Source organism: Pempheris klunzingeri, chromosome 10, assembly GCF_042242105.1.
Source record: "Pempheris klunzingeri isolate RE-2024b chromosome 10, fPemKlu1.hap1, whole genome shotgun sequence".
NCBI lineage: Eukaryota > Metazoa > Chordata > Actinopteri > Acropomatiformes > Pempheridae > Pempheris > Pempheris klunzingeri.
Genome location: NC_092021.1, coordinates 7,120,796 through 7,140,396, shown reverse-complemented (window position 1 = coordinate 7,140,396; position 19,601 = coordinate 7,120,796). Strand labels below are relative to the sequence as shown.

General features: G+C 40.6%; 1 protein-coding gene across 1 annotated transcript in view; it reads right to left on the bottom strand.

Annotated features, from left to right (window-relative positions):
• Positions 1-19,601, bottom strand: part of LOC139208535 (nck-associated protein 5-like) — a 48,431-nt gene that overhangs the window by 7,184 nt on the left and 21,646 nt on the right. The window contains exons 7-10 of the mRNA XM_070838247.1: positions 7,581-7,760; positions 4,539-7,462; positions 4,078-4,192; positions 3,353-3,428 (exon numbers count right to left, since the gene is read on the bottom strand). Of these exons, the coding sequence (XP_070694348.1) occupies positions 3,353-3,428; positions 4,078-4,192; positions 4,539-7,462; positions 7,581-7,760 (3,295 nt within the window). The remainder of the gene's footprint in view (positions 1-3,352; positions 3,429-4,077; positions 4,193-4,538; positions 7,463-7,580; positions 7,761-19,601) is intronic.

Below are 19,601 nucleotides of genomic sequence, written 5' to 3'. Positions count from 1 at the left end.
ACTAGCTGGAATAGCTTTATTAACAGCGTGAGTTATGGACACATCCTGGAAAACATTCACCAACATCATTACAGTTAAATGTCAGCTCTCATGTCCCATTAAAACTTAGCTCTAAGTATCTGTGTCTGTTAGTGAAGCACCACTTGAGTTGAAAATTGTTATTTTCATCCCCTTGTAAACAAGAACAAGTAATTGAATTGAGGAGACATAGAACAGACACATTATCGATTAGGCTGGTGTTTAGTTGGAACTTAGCAAGAACCGCTGTGTCACCGTCTTCTCTGGAAAGACAGAATCACAGCGGCTGAGAATTGATTGATTTCAACAAGCCTTTTACATGGCTCCCATGTCTTCTCTATTTCACCAAACTCAATTAAAACCTGCTGCATGGCACAAGACAACACAGCAATAATGATTTAAAATGTTAATAATAATAATAATAATAATAGGCAGACAAAGCCACAGCAAAATAGAAGTACAGTTGTAGTTTGTCACTATGCTAAAAACTACAGACATTTCGACTGTTCCCTTACTCTGGATTTGCGTTTCGCAATATCACCTGCGGTCATCGATCTTTCTTCATTTTAACATTTACTTGCAAATCAGCGATGGTGGCCCAACCCCTGCTGGGTGATAGACGCCCCTTGTGATTTTTCACAGGAACGTTGGTGATAGATAGCAATTTAACATACATTTATTCGACTAAAAATCTTCAAGATTCCAACTTTAATGCTGGTTGACCTACTTTTTGTTTGTTTCACCATATTCCAAGACATCAAATTCAGAACTGCTGTCCTCTACGTCATGAGGCCCAGCCAGTTTATTCCAGGTCTGGACAAGATAATTCAGCTCACATCTGAAGGCAAAGTTAATTGACTCAGTTGTGGCTTGGATGAGCATGCTAAGCTGGTGCAGAGCTGAAATTTTAATGAAGTGATTAACCCCTGAGGGCAAATGTCCATCCGTATCAGCCATGCTTGATATTTGCAGTGCCTTGCTGATGGCGTTCCTCTGGCCAATGAAATTTCAGCAAGGTCTGTCACCAGTCCTCTACCTGAGCAATGTAGAGAGTTTTATATGCTGCTATTCAATTTAGCAGGCGACTGTGATGAAATAAGGACCAAAACAAGTTTTACTCCCAGTCTACTTTCAGCTTCTTCTCGCCCACTCTCTGTCTCTGTCCTTTTTGACCAGATTGCCACCTGTAGTTTCAACGAGGTAGTGAATGAAATATTGCTTGTGCGTGGGTCGGAGCGAGCGATTTGATCTAAAATGGAATTGAACCAAATAGACGCAATCAGAGAGAAAACACTGGGTCTGCCAGTGATGTGTTGTACCACCAATTAATGAGCGGCACGAGTCAAAAAAGCTGCAGTTTGTGAAGTATGAAGTCTGTGAAAGCTGACAGCTTTCATTCTCAGTTTTTATTTGTACGGTGTATTGTACAGCTGCAAGTACCAGTGGTAACACAAAATAATTATGATAATTACAGAATAATCATGGTCCCTTATGAACATTTGTAAGTGGATCTCTGAGTAATTATGTGACTGCTGTTCAGCCTTTTGTAGGATTTTGGATGCAGCAAAAATTCTAAAAAGTATTCAAGGTGTTGGTTGGTTGTGATGTGATGCAAAGATGTTTATTTCAAATGTGCTGTCTACGTAAAGAATCAGGGGGATGTACTACAAAGTCAGGTTAGTGGGTTAGGAAGCGTATGATGAACCCACACACATTCAGTTGGTGATCCTGAAAATCTGTAATATTAACAGACACACACAGACTAACAAATGTTCCACAGCAGCTCATCCATACACTAAAAAAATGATGAAGGCACAGTAGCTACAGACACATGTTTTTATGCTTGACCCTGATTGGCTGTAGTCCGTTTTACATTGCTGGTATTACAGCTGATAGAATTAGAATACTGTTGTTTGATATTTAAAATATTCAGTCAATAAAATCTGTTTGATATAGCCTAAACTGAAGTGATTTCCATGTCTCCTTCACTATGGGACAGTGTCAGCCCTAAACTTGAATATATTTACATCTGCTGTATTAAATAATGTGCAGAATGTGTGCAGAATGTGCATCTGCTACTGAGTGGTAAAATAAATATACTCACTTGTTCTGCCAGCACCTCTCTCGCCTTATTTGCAAAAAGAGTTTTTATATCATTCATATGACTCCATTATGACGAGCTGTTCCTCTTCACTAAAGTAGGTGGAACCCAACCTGTCCCTTTTCCCTTTATTTTCTTTATTCAGAAAACATTTTCAGCTAGTTTGTGTGGGAGAAGAATCAAATGACATGTCAATGGCCCTTTTATGGGGACATGCACACAGCCTGAAGCAGAAAGCCCCTTGTGATACCTGATTGCAAGTCCAGGGTTAGTCGAGCCAGCTCATGCAAAGTAAGCCTGGCTATGTTGAACTTGCTTTGTAGTACACCCCTCAGGTGTAAACAATCTATTTTTACTCTTTCCACCTGTAAACCCTGTAAAGTCAAATCCACTCAGCATTTCAACTGATATGCGTGACTAAATAAATGTCTCTCCATTCACCTAAGAATGAATGAATAAAAAGCTATTTACACCAATGCATGGTCCTAATAACAAAGCAGGTATGATTGGGGAAACTAAGAAGCTAAAAAAGCTCAGGAGATCCAAACCCCATGAACTAAACAGACAATTACCAACTCTTTTCCAAAATCTGTAACTGCAGCACTGTTTGTCCACTTGCGGCACTTGGCCTAACTTAATTAATTAGAACAATTAATCTTGTGGTAGGCACTAAACTAGCAAAAACAAATTCTGTGTGGATCCAATTTTTCCAATAAGCCTTACTAGGAGGGTGCTTGTGTCCCCATATGGATGAATAGGTTCAATCCTGATTGGATGAGTCTGTGCATGCAAATTTTCAGAGCATGGATCAGTGGAGATGAGTGGTCAAGGGTATATGCAATATCCCCCATTGACGGGCAAACTCTGCGTGAAATACAGCTGTGGTGAAATGGTTCTTATTTGCCCTGATTCAAATTGCCACCCAAAACAACAGATAAATGCAGGGGCAGAACAAATAAAATGAACATAAATATGGAGGAAAAAGCACACACTGACAAAATTCAGCATTTGTTTTGACTGCTTATGGCGAATTATCATGTTTATGACTTACACATATCTGTCATTTTTGGTCTTCACTTCTGTCTGCAAACTGTAAAATGGTAAGCACAGATGAATAGATCGCTAAGTTTTGTTTTTCAGGTACCAAGATGTTCAAGGGGGATCCATTACTGTTTGCAGTGACTGTAAGGAATTATGGACAGTTGTAAAAAGCATAGATTAGAAAAATCTGACCTATTACAGCGTCCTGGTTGGGGCTCTTTGCTGTGGATCCATTTTCACCATCAGGTCTCAGGTTCATCATCTGCATCTTTGTGTTTTTGCAGGACAAAAGAAAGTCACTTACAAGCTCACTGTATATGTTCTCCACAGAAACACGTATGTGCACAGCTTTACAGGTTTTGAATTTTAGATCATAATTCAAAATTCAAACAACACAGCTTATCTGACTTATGCTTTAGAAAACTTGTGATGTGTGATCACTTGTTGCATTATTCATACATGCTTTGCATAAATGGGCCCCACTGGTAACATTAGGGACACAGTGATAAAATGTAAAGATCTAAAATAAGGTTTGGTCATAAAGGCCAGAATGATGAAACTGTGTGAAACTGTGTGAGAGAGGGCTTGTGGGACAGCTGGTGGAATTAGCCTGAAGCACATCTCACTTGTTAAAAAAAAAACATGTAGTTCTGTTTCATTTTTTGTTTTAATTTGATCACACTGTATCTATTCATAATCAGTTACAGTACACCTCTAATCCACTCCGACTTCTTCTTCAGTCTTTTATTAGTTTTCTTTTTAATGTGTCTTTCTGGTGCAGTTCCAATGACGTCACATTATTGCACATAAAAACGGGGTTAGAGTGCACATCTGCGTATCAAGATATTTTGAGCAAAAACTGGCTGCATACCAGTAAAATAATTTCCCGTTTTGTATTAGGTAATGGTTTGATTTACCTTTGGGTCCCCAATGATGTCAGTTTGTCCTTGTATCTCATTGAGGGACATCCCTGGGCAGGGCATTGAGATGCATGCCCGCACTGCATCATGAGACTCTCTTCTCCCCACAGAGCTGAAAGAAAATAGTTTGTCAACAAACCAGTACATACTGAGATGGTCTGATATTGACTCAGCATGCCCAGGGTGATGCAGCTGATAAATTACCCTACATCTCTTCAAACCTGGCTGAGATCCTCTGTATGAAATGTATCTCAACTGGTCTCAGATCTAAAAACACTGACAGATGTGTGAAAGACCATTCAATAAAAATGGTCAAAGTCATCTCAGGCAGTAAATTACTGTACTGTCTGCTGGAACAAGCACTGAAGATTTAATGTTAAGATGAAATTTCCATGAAAGTGGAGATCTCAAGAGCACAGGTGTTGCATCAAGTACACCTGACTCAAAGGAATTCTTACCAGTCTTTTCCATCGCTTTTCCTTCTGTCTCTCTTTTTGTCAGACTTGGTCTGCTTTCCGCCCAAAAGTGATGTGATCTTTTGCTCCCTCTTGTCCTCTTTTACTTTCGGTGGATCACTCTTTTTGTTGCTTGGACCAGGAAGCTTACTCTTACGAAAACCAAACCAATTTGCCAAGGTTGAGCCAGATTTTTGCTTCACCTCAATGCTTCTCTCCTGTTCCTGAGACTTGTGCAAGTTCTCCTCTATGCCGAGCATCACTTTCTCTTCGATAGTGGTTATAGCACTTTGTCTCTCAGGTTCTTCAGAAACTGGCTCACCAAAGGCGCTTGAAAACTGTTGCTCAATCTGCAGGCGCCTAGCTTGTTCTCGTTGGTGTTTGAGACTTTGAAGTCTTTCATTAGAGGACCCCAAATGTGATGGAACTGAAAGGCCTTCTTCAATCAAGAAATTGTTCAAAAGGGATCGATTCATTGGGCAATGGTAGCTACTGGAGCAACTCATACTTCCTGGAAGGACATCACTAAGAGAGTTCAAGGAGCTCCCTGAGTGTGTTTTGATCTGGGTACGGACCTTTCCAGATCTGTTGAAGCTTGGCCTGTCCATGTAGCGTGCACCAAAGCTCTGGCTACGAGCCTTGGCCCCATTCATGCCCATTACTGGCTTAAGAGGGGGTCTGGTTGACACAGACACAGACCGTTTAAACAGCCATCCCTCCTCATCAAATCCCCAATCTAACATCACACCGCTGTCTGATGCAACAGGTTGAACTGTGGGCTCAGAATCCAGTGAGTTACAGCGGGTATCAATCTTTCTGCGGACTTTGTCATGAGCACAACATTCATGTATCATCTGGGGATCACGCGCAAAAGTCTGAAACGTCTGAACACTTTTTGCAGAGTTTGCATCTTCTTTGTTTTGTCTTCCAAAAACTAGGAAGGTACTGGTTTCCTGTCCAGAGATTGCCTCATGGGATTTAGCATTTGCAGGAAGAGACATTTTTACCGCTCTTGAATTGGAACTCTGAAGATTATTCGCAATCCCATGGTAGTAAACATTAGCATATGCCTGAGGCAAGACTTCTGAAAGTTTTGGCTCACTAATGCTCTGTTGGGATCTTTGCAAGATGCTCTGACTTGGCAGTATAGAGAGAGCACTATTTTCATCATGGCATGTGGCAGCCCTGTCCATAGATAACTGGAGTGACTGTGATGCTTGTGACTCTTGAACTGGGACAGGTGGGATCTTGGATGAGTGGGTTTGGTAGACCTTGCCAGGGATATCTTTCAGTGGCTTACCTTCAGCAGCCATTGGTGGGGCTGTTTCTTGAGTGTCTTTTGTTGTGTTGGATTGTTGAGGTTGTAAGATAGAGAAAAGCTGATTTGATTGTGACTTGGTGGTGCTCTGTGTTGTCTTCCCAGAAGTAGAGCCTTGTGCCTGACCTGCAGATTTATGTGCTTTGGGTGAGCTATCACAACTGGGTCTAAGGAGAAGAGAAGTAGTTCTGCCTGGGGGTGGTGGTGGGGATGGGGACCTAAGTTCTGAACGTGAAACATCACAAGGCTGGTCTTGGCGTCGTTGTTTTCGAGGAGAGCAGGGTAAGTTGTCATAAACGTTCTCTTCCACAGAGTCATTACATGATTGAAGTCTAGTAATTTGCAAAGGCAGTTTTGTTGGGCTTTTTGAGCATTCATTGATCCCTGGAGGCTTAAATGTCTTTGAATGTTTCACAGGGGAAGCTAGGGGAGAGCACTGCTGTACACTCTTGAGAGACTTGGAATTTGTTGATACTGCAACGTCCTCATCTTTGTCAACTTTAGATAATGCATGCTTGCTTGAACCATGTGCTTTACTGACATTTGTCCTTTTGCTAGGAACACTGTGTCCAGGTGAGTTTGATTGTCCATTGGACCTGTGACCCTTGATAAGCTTTTGGTGAAGAGGAGAATGAGTCTGCTTAGGTTGCTCTTGTCCTCCATCTGCACTCTTGCTCCTCAGAATGAAAGCCTTTCTTGCTGAGTCACAAGGTTGAGGCCTCGGTTTCCTCTGTGGTGATTCTGAGATGGTGTGGCTCTGCTTTTCAATGCCAGCCTGACTCGCCTGGTCTCTGCAGTGAGGAACCTCCATTGAGGAGCTGCGCTGTCTGGCTACATTTGCACAGCTCAGGGCTTTTGTTGCAGAATGCTGAATAGATGAACTCACGTCACTTGTTCCTGCTTGGACTTGCTTGTCTGCAAGTCTGCCCTGTTGTCTTTTGACATGATCAAGTCTAGATTTACGGTCAGTAGACCTTTCCTGGTTATTGTTTCTGTCACTTAACTTAATGCCTGTGGGTTTGTGTTTTTCTAGTGAGTCTTTGTTTTTTTCTTCCAGATGTGTAAGGCTATCTGTTGGGCTTACACCAGGTTTTACTGCAGGGGCCTCCAAAAATAAGAAGTTGTCTGTAACAGGTGAAGAAAAATGACCAGAATTCCCTGCAAGTTTTACAGGGTCTTCTTGAAAGTTGTTGTCATTATCCCTTGTGACATCCAGTTTCTCTAAGCAAAGAGTCTCTTTTGTTGGTTGGTCACTGGATTCTCTAGTTTGTAATTTAGTTGAATCATCATCTGCATCATCAGAGTCTAGGGCAGCAATGCCTTCACAGGTTTTGAGAGGTTTACTTGTAGGGGCTACTTGCTTGACTGTACTCCCTTGCAGGCCACACTTGACACCAAGTGAGTATATGCCCTCATTGGAGGTCATACAATCTTTGCAGTGTGGTACAGGTGCAAGTGACGATGCCTCCTTGGAGCTGCACATTTGGAGACGCTTCAGGCCTTTCAGAATGTGGCCCTCCTTCCATCCCAGGTCAGTCTGCTCGATGGGTGCAGAATGATTGCTGGATACGGAACCTGTACTCAGCCTTTTGTCCCGGCTTGTGGCACACTGTACATAACAAGAGATATATTACATTTATTGAAATGGCATTTCTAGATGGATCAGTTCTTTAACGTCCTTATACTTAAATCTGAACAAAGGTGAATAGAAGATGAATGAAACCCACCTGCTTGGAGAATCCACGTCCATCTGCCCAAGTGTGGGAGCCACTGGAGTACTCACTACAAGCACTGGATAGTGACAGTTCACTACTACTGCCGCTACCACTACTGCGTGGGCATGTTAGACTGAGCAGGCTGGGCCACCTTCCTGCAGGAATACCTGCTTTTCCATTCCTTTGGACTTCCTGGAAAATAATTAATTAAATAATCAATAAATAGAAATTAACCTAACACTATAGAGAAATTGATGCAATTGCAAAAACTTCAGGTTATACAATCATTATGAAAACAGTCAAAAAGTCATTGTTTCAGGTTTAGGTTGACACAGTATTGTTATCAAATTATCAGTACTTAAAAACATTTTGACTATGGCTCATATTAGCACTAGTGAACTCAATGATTGTTCATCCACCTAATCTCTGACATTTATATTCAGTAGATTCTCTTTGCAGTCTGAATGATATACACAACCTATGAGAATACCCCATGGCTCTCCATTTGTCTCTGTCACAGATCTCAAAGAATCGATACACTGGATATATAGTTGTCTCTTTCCAGCCAAAGGCTAATTGAGGAATAGAATGACATTATTTTCCACTCCACTAGTTAGATGGCTCCTCCTGTAAAATACAATGTGTTTTTATGTTTCTCTGGTCTTGAAAATGTAAAGTGATAACTTTGAGGGAGCTGGTCAATAAGACATTCTAAAGCAATCTACATCCTCTACATAAAGGCAGACTATTCACTGAGTAAGGAGCCTCTTGGTGTGTCTGCTAATCATTCAGAATTCAAACAAAACTGCACAATGACTGATGAGTGCTAGATGATGATGTTCTTGTTTTGGTCAGAGTCTACGAAATGAAGCAAAATCAACATTCACACAGTGTTCCGACTCAGATTATTCTTAATAACACTGATGGGAGTGTTCTGATTATTCTTTCCAAAGCATACAAAAAAGAACTGTTTTCTGCCAATGCCAGAGCAATCATGTTCAGCTACTGCGCCTGTGTGTCTGTGTATTGTAACCTCTTCACTGAATAGTTTAGATAAAACCTTGAAGAAACTAGATATGAACATTTTCATTTACCAAAAATATCTTCATCTTAAAATAAGCAATTAAAGGACTTTAGCTGCATTTATCACATATATTTTATTTTGGACAAGTAGGAGTCTATTTGGAGCAGTATCTTCTACTGTATGTCTGAAGAGGTGGTTCCCTGTAGCTGCCACCTGTCCGTCAAAGGTTTAGTGATTGACTGAGTATGAGTGATACTAAAATGTTTTTTCAGTGATTTATGTGTATCTACTGTGAATGAAATAAAATGGTGAGATTTAATTCACACGTGATAATTTGACAGTAACACTAAATCAGTTGAGTAATGACCCACATTACTCCAGTGACTGCAATGTAGAGGAGACGCTAGGACTACACCCGACTGTACAGCTCTATACAGCTTTTTAAATACTTATAGCTTTTTGCTTTGGTATTTTCAGCTAACATGGATTAACCATATTGTCAGATGAGCTGAGTGTGCAGTATCAGCCTGGCAAAAAAATAGCAAAGAGACAAAATAAAGAATGGCAGATGGGGAAAGGGTAGCAACCAGCTAGCTACTGTTAAAAAACCTATTTTTCTCATATCCTGTGGTTGATTTATGCACAAGATCTGATGGCGCCAGTGTGCTTCTAACTGGAAGAGCTTATTCATATCCTTGTGTTTCCTGTAAATCTGATACATTTATATAATGCTTAATTAAACTCAATTAATTCTGAAAAAAAAAAATATATATATATGTTAGTGCTGAGAGTAGGGTTTATATTATCAGACAATGCTAATCTATCTAATTTTGCTTCAGTGTTTTACTACTGTACACAGAAACTGGTATGGACAGATTTGCAGGAACAAAATGCAGAGAAAAGGCAGTGCTTACTATATAATATGAATTACATCTAAACCATAGCTACAAGTCTTACAAAATGAAACTGTCATCTTCTATTCTGAATATAACGCAGGGTAAAGCCTGGACTCAGACAACTGGGCTGCGTTTGATTATTGACTTTTGGGTCACTGTAAGAAGTCGAAAAGCAACAAAATGTACTGAAAAACATAGTTAAAGTGAGTGCGTGAAGTGGGAAAAAATTAAACTAGACAAGTTTGACGTGGATATGTCACATCATGCGACCCATCAAATTCTGTGACTTGAATAGGAATTTCATCTTTATTACCACTGTAAATGTTTTCATCCTCCTTATCCCAAACATCATTTTTGTTAGGTAGACATATTGCCCTTTTGGAACCCGGCCAACATTACTGTAAGATTAATGTAACGCTACAAAGACTAGCCGTTGACGGAGGGAAGTAGGCAGACGAGAACATACGAAAATCAGGTAGTGCCTGTGGTGCCCCCTGGGTAATGTAGTGTAATTAAGGCCATTATGGATCGGCCAGAGAACCTGATATGGAGAGGGCAGACAAGAGTGCCGGCAGCTTGTGGTAAGTGCCAATGTGCAAGGAAAAGTCACAGTATAAAGAGTAAAATGTAGAAGTGTTGGTAATGCCTACTGGTGAGGCCAACTTCAAGCTGTTTAATGTCTTCATAGGACCACTTATCGTTGAAGGATTTGGGTCCTGCGTAGAAAGCCAAGTCTTTTACTAGGAACTGCTGGTACTATTCACTGGCATGGCAGTGCTGATGCCGTCTGCATCAGTGCCATTTCCAATCAGAGAGACCCAAAGGTGTCAAGTGTTGTGACCCCATTTAAAATGGCATTGATCGTTTACAAGGCTGCCATTGCCAGCTTCCTCTCAAAGTCATTAGTGTCATCTGTTAGCAATGATTAATGTGAATAGCAAATAATTGCATGAGGGAGCTGGGGACTAAAGTGATTTGGTCTATTCATTGATATTCACCTATTATTTGATTATCCGTGCTGGCCATTATTTCACGAGCACTGTGGGAGAAGGCCACATTTGACCATGTTTGTGCGGATTAATCTTGGAACTAATTACAGCCAGTACGTCGAGGGGTATTTGAGATTTGACACAAGTGATACTGTATAACAAAACCCTCAATCGGAGCGACGCTGTGCTTAAAGTCAAGGGCAAATTCGGGGGCCTTTTTCTCCCCTTAATATAGTTCAGTGTTTTTCCACTTTGTGAAATGACTTCTATTTTGTAATATTTCATGTCTGTTCCATTATATTCAGATATGACTATTTTTAAGTGTGAAAGAAGATTCTAATGTTTTGATTGCAACAGCAGCAAAACCACAACCAAATACTTGTCATAAGAGATAAACTGCTGTATAAAAAGTTACTTCCATCACAGTAATGCTGCATTCAGGCGGACTACACCCTCTGTACGGCACAGGAAAAACAGAAGGGAGACAGCAACACGAAATACACATGATAATATGTTGCCATGGTGATACATTCTATTTACTTAATCATTCTATTTCTCTTAATATTCTTTTGCAAGCTCAAAATAAATGTTAATTCCCACCAAAACATGAGATCATTCATTCAGTTCCAACATAGATAGTGAAAGCAAAACTGCACTTGGTGTATCCCTTGCTTATGTTTGTCTGAAAATCAGATGACAACAACAAAAATATGTCCACTTGCCGATCTTTTCTCTGTGTTTGAGGAAGCTACGAAACATCCAGTTATAAATTCTGATGCGTAGAATGGCAAAAAGTGTTTTGGATGGCAGGGCGGTCTACCGTTACTGTTGCCACTATCTGCTCACTTAATTTAACTTTTTCTCATCCACTAAAACAGTGTCCGCTTTGCCGGCTACCGTACTGTGTGAATCCATGTATCCATGTATCCAGTAAATTAAGCAGAAGTAATGAGTCAAACTGGAAGAATTTAGCATCAAATCAAAAATGACAATATCAATATTGACATGCCTTTGCAGTTTTTCTGGAATAGCATTTCATCATTCAGATGCTAAAAAGGTTCTGTGTATAGAAAGACCATAAGACCAATATTCACAAAATATATATTGAGGCAAGAGGGCCCTTCTTTGTGGAGCACTTTATACTGTATCCATAATTTTACTATCTGTATTATTCATGAGGAGGAGTAGTGAAATCAAAGGTGGTAATCAAAGTGGATTACCAATAATAGAAAATCTAAATTACAAATTGAGATTATAAAGCGTTAAGATGTGGATGTTTACCAGGCTGGAGGGTTTAACAAAAGAGGCTGCCAAGTTGCATTGTGGGACATGTACAATCTAAGGTTTTTAGATCTATAACAGGGACTGAAAGTCAGAACATCACCGCCTCCATTACATCAGCTTTGACCATTACACCTCTCTCTCCCCCTAGTTTATACAGTCAAAGTAAACTGTTGAAATACTCCTTTAAAAATTCAAATATAGCTACGAGGGAGGGGTTGTATCAGCTAATCATCACTGTTGTATATTCCAAGGCCTTAGGCACACCCTTCGCACGAAGACAGAGACTTGTGTAAATAAATCATACTGTCCCTGCACCCATCCAGCCTTCTCAGTCAGAATAATACATCACTGTGCCAACTGGTGGGTCTACAGCTTATGAGGGATTCCCCGCAGAGAATGTGCTGTTAAGTGTATGCTTTTATCCCAGGCACCTGACAGCACCATGACTTCATACATTTTTACATAGATTTAGAAATGGAAATCTAACTGCTGACCCTTGCAGGGCTGGAGAATTCAGCATGTAACAGTCCCATCTTACATGCACACCACCACCTGCGATAACAAAAGGACACAGGATAGTTATACTACTACAGGAGCACTCAGACATGCATCTGCCCGGTAGTGGACAGTCTGGACAGGAGGAGGTCCACACTACTGGTGTTTGGTTTTGGAATTTATGTTCCTTGTATTGCAAGGAAGCTTTTAGGAGCACTAGAGCAAACTGTGAAAGCCAACAGCTAAACAGGTGGGGGTTTCTTTTTGCTTGATTTTATTAATTCAATTTCAGCCAAAACATTTGTCTGGCAATCACATTTTTAATTGTTGGACTAGATGTTAATAGTTGTCGTGCAATCACGCAAGTAGTGAATGAAAATTCTGGATTTATTTTATTCTAATTTTCCAAGGCATTTATCTGTCTCTCAGTGCTGTTCTAGTGCTCTAACTTGTCTGTTGCATACTTGCGCCAATTCATTCTGACGAAGATGTAAATCTTTCAAAGCAGGTCACAAATACACCGTTTCATTTCTAAAAGGTGGCCAGTCATTTCCTCATATAGCAGGGCACTTAACATTTAGCAACGTTATTCAAACAGCAGTAAAAATGGTGTTTGTTGGGAACTATTTTCAGTTGCAGATTGAAATAAATTTGGACAGTGTATGTGTCATAAAGGAGCATGTCACCTCTTTAGTAGTTTTTGGACGGCAATGGAGCTCTATGACACAGAGGAAAAAGATATGCCAGGCTTTACTACGCTGACAATATTTAGGATGAATTCATTGCTGGTTTTGGACTTTTAATGGGATTTGGTGACAATAACAAAAACACAGAGTATTGTCAGCCTTGTTCTTGACATTTTAAATTACTCACAAATGTGTAAATAGTAACTTTCACATTGAACGCCAAAGAGTTTTCACTCTCCTCTTTCTCTGCGTGGGAAAAGTCCAGAATCACGGCCTGTTCCTGACATTGAAGTGGTAATTCGCTATTAGGCCCTTTTTCAGTCCTTTTGACTGCCAGTGAAGCAGGCTGCTGATCAACAGACCATTCAGACACAAGGACAATGTACTTAAGCTTCCATGGACTTCTGAGTTCACTTTAAATTTCACAATCTCATCAAAATTCATCCGTGCGTCCCCCAGAGCCGCCCAAAGCAAGGTTACACCCACTCAACCGCTGCTCAGGCCACACTTTTCTCCGCTGTAGTCTTAGAAACAGTTACCATCTTCACCGCTCTCACCTCCTTCACTATCACACGCACCAGCGACAACCTCATTCGCCATCTTGTCTTTGGGACCCTGGTCACTGACACTGTTCGCTCATGTTCACACCTTGCTGTTCTTCTTTTTCATATAACCTTCACCTTTTCTGCCCACTTTCCTGGCTGCTGCTCAGTGCTTTGCCTGCTGGGCTGGGCTCTGAAATGGTGGAAAACAAGTAGGCTGCACTAGCTAGTGGCTCTGCATGGTGAGGTACACTTTAATATTGCAGTTGTAGTGGTGAAATACAACTGGATGTGTTACCAATCATGATTAAGTTCTAAAAATAGTATCAAAAAGAAACAATATATGTTGATATAATACATTTTATGTCTGGAATGTGTGCTTCAGGAAAGCCAATTTAGGTCTTGAATCACGATTTAAAGTGAAGTTTGTTTTAATTCGGAGATTAGTCTGTGCTGAAGACTGTGCATGTGAGCCTGTAAAAATGTAAAAGAGGGCAGTGGGGAAAGCTGCTGCTTGTGTCGTACATTGCATCTGTGTTGTAAATCTCCCTGCTAGGCAAAAGCAAACGTATTTCTGACACAGAGTAAATATATTTTCCTTGTTATGCGCGTTCGGCATCCAAAATCAAATGCACTTCAAAGGGACAAATATTTTTGACTTTATTATATATTTGCTTTTATCTTTCATTGCAGCCCTTTCAGGAAGTTTATCTGAGGGAAAAAAAAAAGACACCTCGCAGGCCTGGGTCTCTCAAGTGTCGCGCTGCCATTGAATCCCAATAACATCGTGACAAACGACCCTGTCACACAGCCACCGGGATTTTAACGACTAGGGGGCACTGGCCCAGAGACACAGGGAGAAAAACTGGGAGGAAATAACAGACGTAACTGGTGAGTTCTTTTAGTTTCGCTTAGTTTAGTCAGTGGCGGAGTTGAACACAAACACAGTCACTTTTAACATTAGAAGACAAAGAGGCTTTTAGGACGAGCACTAACCTGTGTGTTCTGAGTAACATTGGCAGGAGTTAATGGGGAACAACAGAGAGCCACTGATAGGAGCCTAATACTTTATTTAAGCATGAGGCATCCATGAGGCTCACGGGTGTCTGCGGCAGCAAAAGCACCATCAGACACAGCCCTAACTAAACTGACGTGCATGGTCAGAGAAAACTGAGAGCTTGGAGGAGCTGCTGGTAGAAGGAGAAACCCACATGGAGTTTAAAAGCTCCGAATGTTTCCTCGTCAAGATTCCACGTCTACTCATGCAACATGAAAGCATATCTGAAGCTTAACTCCCACACAGTGGGGAAGTACTACATAGTGGTTCTACGTACTAGTCTTGAATTTTTTTTATGTAGCCTGTAAACCGCACAAACTAATGTAAATGAAGTGCTCCACGGCCTTGGAAGTAACGTAGTGAGCTAGTTGCATGCTCACTTTTGTGGTTTCCATTAGCAGTTTACTTTTGCAGAGCACATAAACACATCGATAAATCAATTTATACTTTTGCTCTTGTATGTTTGATTTTGGAGAGGCTAAAAAATACACCACCATCCAAACACTTTAAATACAGAGCATTGGTCTTACTACTCCTCTATTAATAATGCCTCAGATCTCAAGCCTGTGCTAAGCTATGATTTAACAACCACTGTTTGTGTCAGAGGTCCATTTGAACCCACTGTTCAGACTTTAGTGATGTCAATACTAACACTCTAAACATACACAATACTGAATTAAATCCATAGAAAGAAGTGGAGAAACAAGCACAACAGGTGGCTGTGAACATGAAAGTGTTTCTCTTATTCATACAGGGACTGCCAATTGTTCAAACGGTTCATTATTCACAAACCCAAATAGACAGAAAGATGTTCCATTGGACCTTTTCTTCTGCTTTCCCATCTCTTTATCTATTTATCTTTTGTGTGTCGAGTAATGCTATGCACGACACCTCGCTGTAACCTCACTCGGAGTCAGTCAACGTGACTGGGAACAGGTGTGCTGTCACAGTGATTAAGAAACCTAACAAGCATAACTCGCAGTGAAAAACACATTTTCCATTTCAATAATTTGTACATAATCACCTCTGTGTTATCTGGCAAATTGACACACAACCAGAGCATTATGTCTCCAGTCTCGAAAGCCTCCATCACTGATCACTGATGGGGACAATGAAATGACCCGTGCTTCTTTTTCTTTTTTTTTTTTTTTTACTCTGCAGCAGTAACACAGTGCAGCCTAATGGATTTTGGCCTCTTTGCTCGAACGCTGTGGAAAAATAAAGCCCATGATCTCTTGTTGCAGTAATCACGCCGCTCATCTGATCTCAGAGGCCAGGCTCATCGCTAAGACAGGTGAGCAGCACCAGGGTGGGCCTGAGAGGAACGGTGACCTTATGGCACGCAACGCCTGGCACATCTAATGTGTTCCACGTTGAAAGATATCTGAGGTAAGACACCATGAACATGTTTGAAAGTGAATACAAAGAATTTCAGTATGCCAAAATAAACATTTTACAAACTAAAGAGGAAATGAAAAGCAGTTTGCCCTAAAAAAACCCCCATTAAACTACCACTATAGGATTTGAAACTGTCACTTTAGTGATAGTATCAAGACTGTGACAGACAGCAGTACGGGCTGATACAACCCCCCTTATGAGCCTTGCATCTGTTACTGGGACACAGAAAGAATGGGCTGAAAGCATCAAGGGCTGCAAAATTCACGGATGTTCAAAGTAGAAACTTTCCATGGAAATTTGTAGGAATTTACAGGAAATGGCAGAAATAAAATGGAATTATAGGGGTTATTTGCTCAGGTTGTATTTACCATGTCGTGATCATCACTTCTCTCTCCCCCCTCACCAAAAACAGAAATCTGGTAAAAAAGCACTACTGCAATGTCATGTAGCATACAGATAAATATAGCTTAAAATAGCTAAGCTCTTGGATTGACCCTCTGAAGACTAAGGCCTTTGTTCATGAACACAACGTTCTTTGAAGACAAAAATGCAGCCTGTTCACCCTCCTTCTGTCTGGCAAGAAATACAGAGGAATCCGCTGTCGTGCCCCCAGACTACAGAGCAGCTTCTTTCCTCGGGCTGTAAGACTCCTTAATTTATCCCTTGCACTCCACCATAAAAAAGAATTCTTTTTCCTTATGTGGCAAATATGACTACAATTTGCATTTCTTTGTGCAACCCTGCCTTATCGGATGATAAATAGATTTAAACTGTCGAGACGTAGCTTGAAAAATTGAGGCGACAGTGTGGGCTATGTGCAAATTTAGTGTTTAAAGAAATGGTTCATAATAACGAATTAATAGATCAATTTACTAAAATAGCTCCATCATGGTAATAACTTGCCACCAAAAGAAGTCAGAAGGTGTTGACAAGTTCTAAACGGAGTAGTTTGCTTCATTCACATCTGTAACTTCTCTCAGGAAGACAATTAACACCTCAAACTTCGTTTGCTCGTTCCCAAAACTTTTGTTTATGACTTTAATAGAGACAAATATTACAACTGTACTTCATAGTCAAGCTTTAGGCGTGAGATAATAATCTTATACTACTAATGTAGCCTCCAGGATAATTGGGAATGCTGCATTGGTGAGTCAACAGCAGCATTTGGTACATAAAAGGGTTTTTTTTTTCTCATGCTGCCAGCGATGTTTTGTTATCAACATTTTTTTTTCTGCTCCATCACGCCTAGTGAAACTTAGAAATTCTCCAGTAAGAATGAGGATTCATTATCCACAGTAACAAACAGATAACAACAGTCTATTTTCTAGCCAGACGATGATCTAATACAATACAGACATATCTGAAAGATGATATGGCAAATAGATAATGCTCCATTAAGCAATATCATTTACATCAGAACTGACGCAAATTATTTAAAAATCCCCAGAAGAAGAAACACCTGAGGCTCAAGCAAGAAAAAGACACAAAACATAATCACACACGTAGAAAAAAAAAAATCTGTGATATGATTAATAGGACGGTCTCAAACTCTGGCTAAAGATTTACACACTACTACGACCACACAAACAGTAGGAAATGTTAAACCATCAGTGAGACCAATGGTCGATCAATGCCATGCAGAATGCTTCTTTCCAGGCGAAGCAGCAGAGCGTCTTTGCAGTGATACATATAGCTCTCCTACAAATACAGGATGACTCTTTAACGCAGTCTGCAGGCTTGGCCTTTACAGAAAAGGTTAAAGATGAAGGACAGCTTTTCCTGCTCTGCTAGGCTCGCAGCATACTTAATGACCTGGTGTGGGAATTCCTAGACAGTCCGTGACGATTTCCACGAAGCTGGACGAAAGGAATTTGTGCAGCGTTCTTATTCCATATTTCATTCAATATTTTTGTTAATTACCAATTCTGTCTGTGATATCAAACTGGTCTGGTGAATTTAGATACAGCTTGAATGCAGCTGGAGTTTGTCGGAGGAGACGACTCATGCCGAGAACCCCGACAAACCAAGGAGACCATTAGAAACAAAGCCTGCCCTCTACATAATGAATACGACTCTCAGCCTCCCAGACTGACAGAGAGAGAACGTTACCACATTAGAATCTGAATAGTTCAGAAAAGTTTATTTTACCAGCTCTCTGACTAAGGACAATTATGGATTTAAGTTTCAGTTGTGGCAAACATTTTATTGGTCAGATACACTACATTTTCCATTTAATCCCTTACTAAAGTAGGTGTTTGTATTGGTTATATTTTTCATCGGAGAATGGTTTTGTTGCTAGCTCTTATTTGGCATAACAGATGAGGTGTCCAACGCTAAAGCATTAGAGATGCGGACCCTGATTTGATTCTGGACAGTATTTAAACACACAGCTGGTCTGTAAGCTGCCATCTTAAACCTGCCGCTGAAAAGCTGATCCACCTATCTCACCATAATAACAGCATTTCAAGGTTGGAAAACAGCTACGAGACAGACGCAGAGGCATTAATGAGGTTTGGAGCGGGCGTTTTTCTGTCACAACATAGTCTTCAGTGTGTGAACACATGCTAAAAATACTGGGCTCCCACAGGTATTTCTCCTGGGAAACTGGATTTTGGCAAGAATTCCTGGGAAATACCAGGATCTCAATTCCCAGCACTGAATCTGGTACAGAATGTGAAGGTGAAGAGCATTGCATTGTAAGAGGAAGTGAAGAGGAAGAGGAAGAGCAAGTTGACACACCAACTTTTCCACTATTTTTTTTGTCAGATTTTATGAAACGCACTAATAGAGGCCACATTCTCAAAAAGTTTCTTACTCAAAAAATGAATAAATGTACAACCTAGCGCTATGTGGTGTGCAACATATGGCTACTGGTCATATTGAGAATATCTGAAATCCATATTCTGAGGATAAAAAAGCGGTCTTGAACCTAACTTTTTCCGTATATGCTCTGACGATGTTTGGATCAGTGAGTGTCCAGCATAGATTTCTTCATATAGCTCTACTGAGTGGGTCTTCTTTTTGGATTACCGGGTTTTTAGTGTGTTGGTAAAGATATGACCAACTGCAATGCAAAATGCACATGATATGACGTATCATCATGTCCTGGCCAAAACACAGACAAGACAAAGGTATGAAGACTTTGCTAATTAAATAACTTAGTGGTTTGCTCTCCTGCTTCTAGTACTGCTGCTACGTCTCTGTTGCTGCTCACCGTCTGTCTGAGTACAGAATAAAAACACCACAGCTAAGAGGAGTGAAGGAAACACAACATGAAACTATACTGAGGCTGGACTCAGGACTACATCTCTGAAACCTATCAGAAATAATGAGGGCACGCGGACAAGTAACACACTGCACCAGTATTCGCAGAGCTGTAGCTACTTAATAGCCACAGCACACACTTTAAATGTGCCGCGTGCTTGTAATTGGCTTCAACAAGCATGTGTATTGCCACCGGCGCAATGACAGCGAGACATCCTCATTGCAGTTCAGTAACTCAAACGCTTCTGTCAATTACAGCTTACACTTTTTGGAAAATGAAAGACTAACAAGCTGAGCTCAACCATCCATTTCAGGGGTTTTTTTTTTTCTTTCAACGTTCAGCTCAGAAAGCAAACAGAATCATCTGTCCATCAAAAGTATCATCCATCATCAATTAT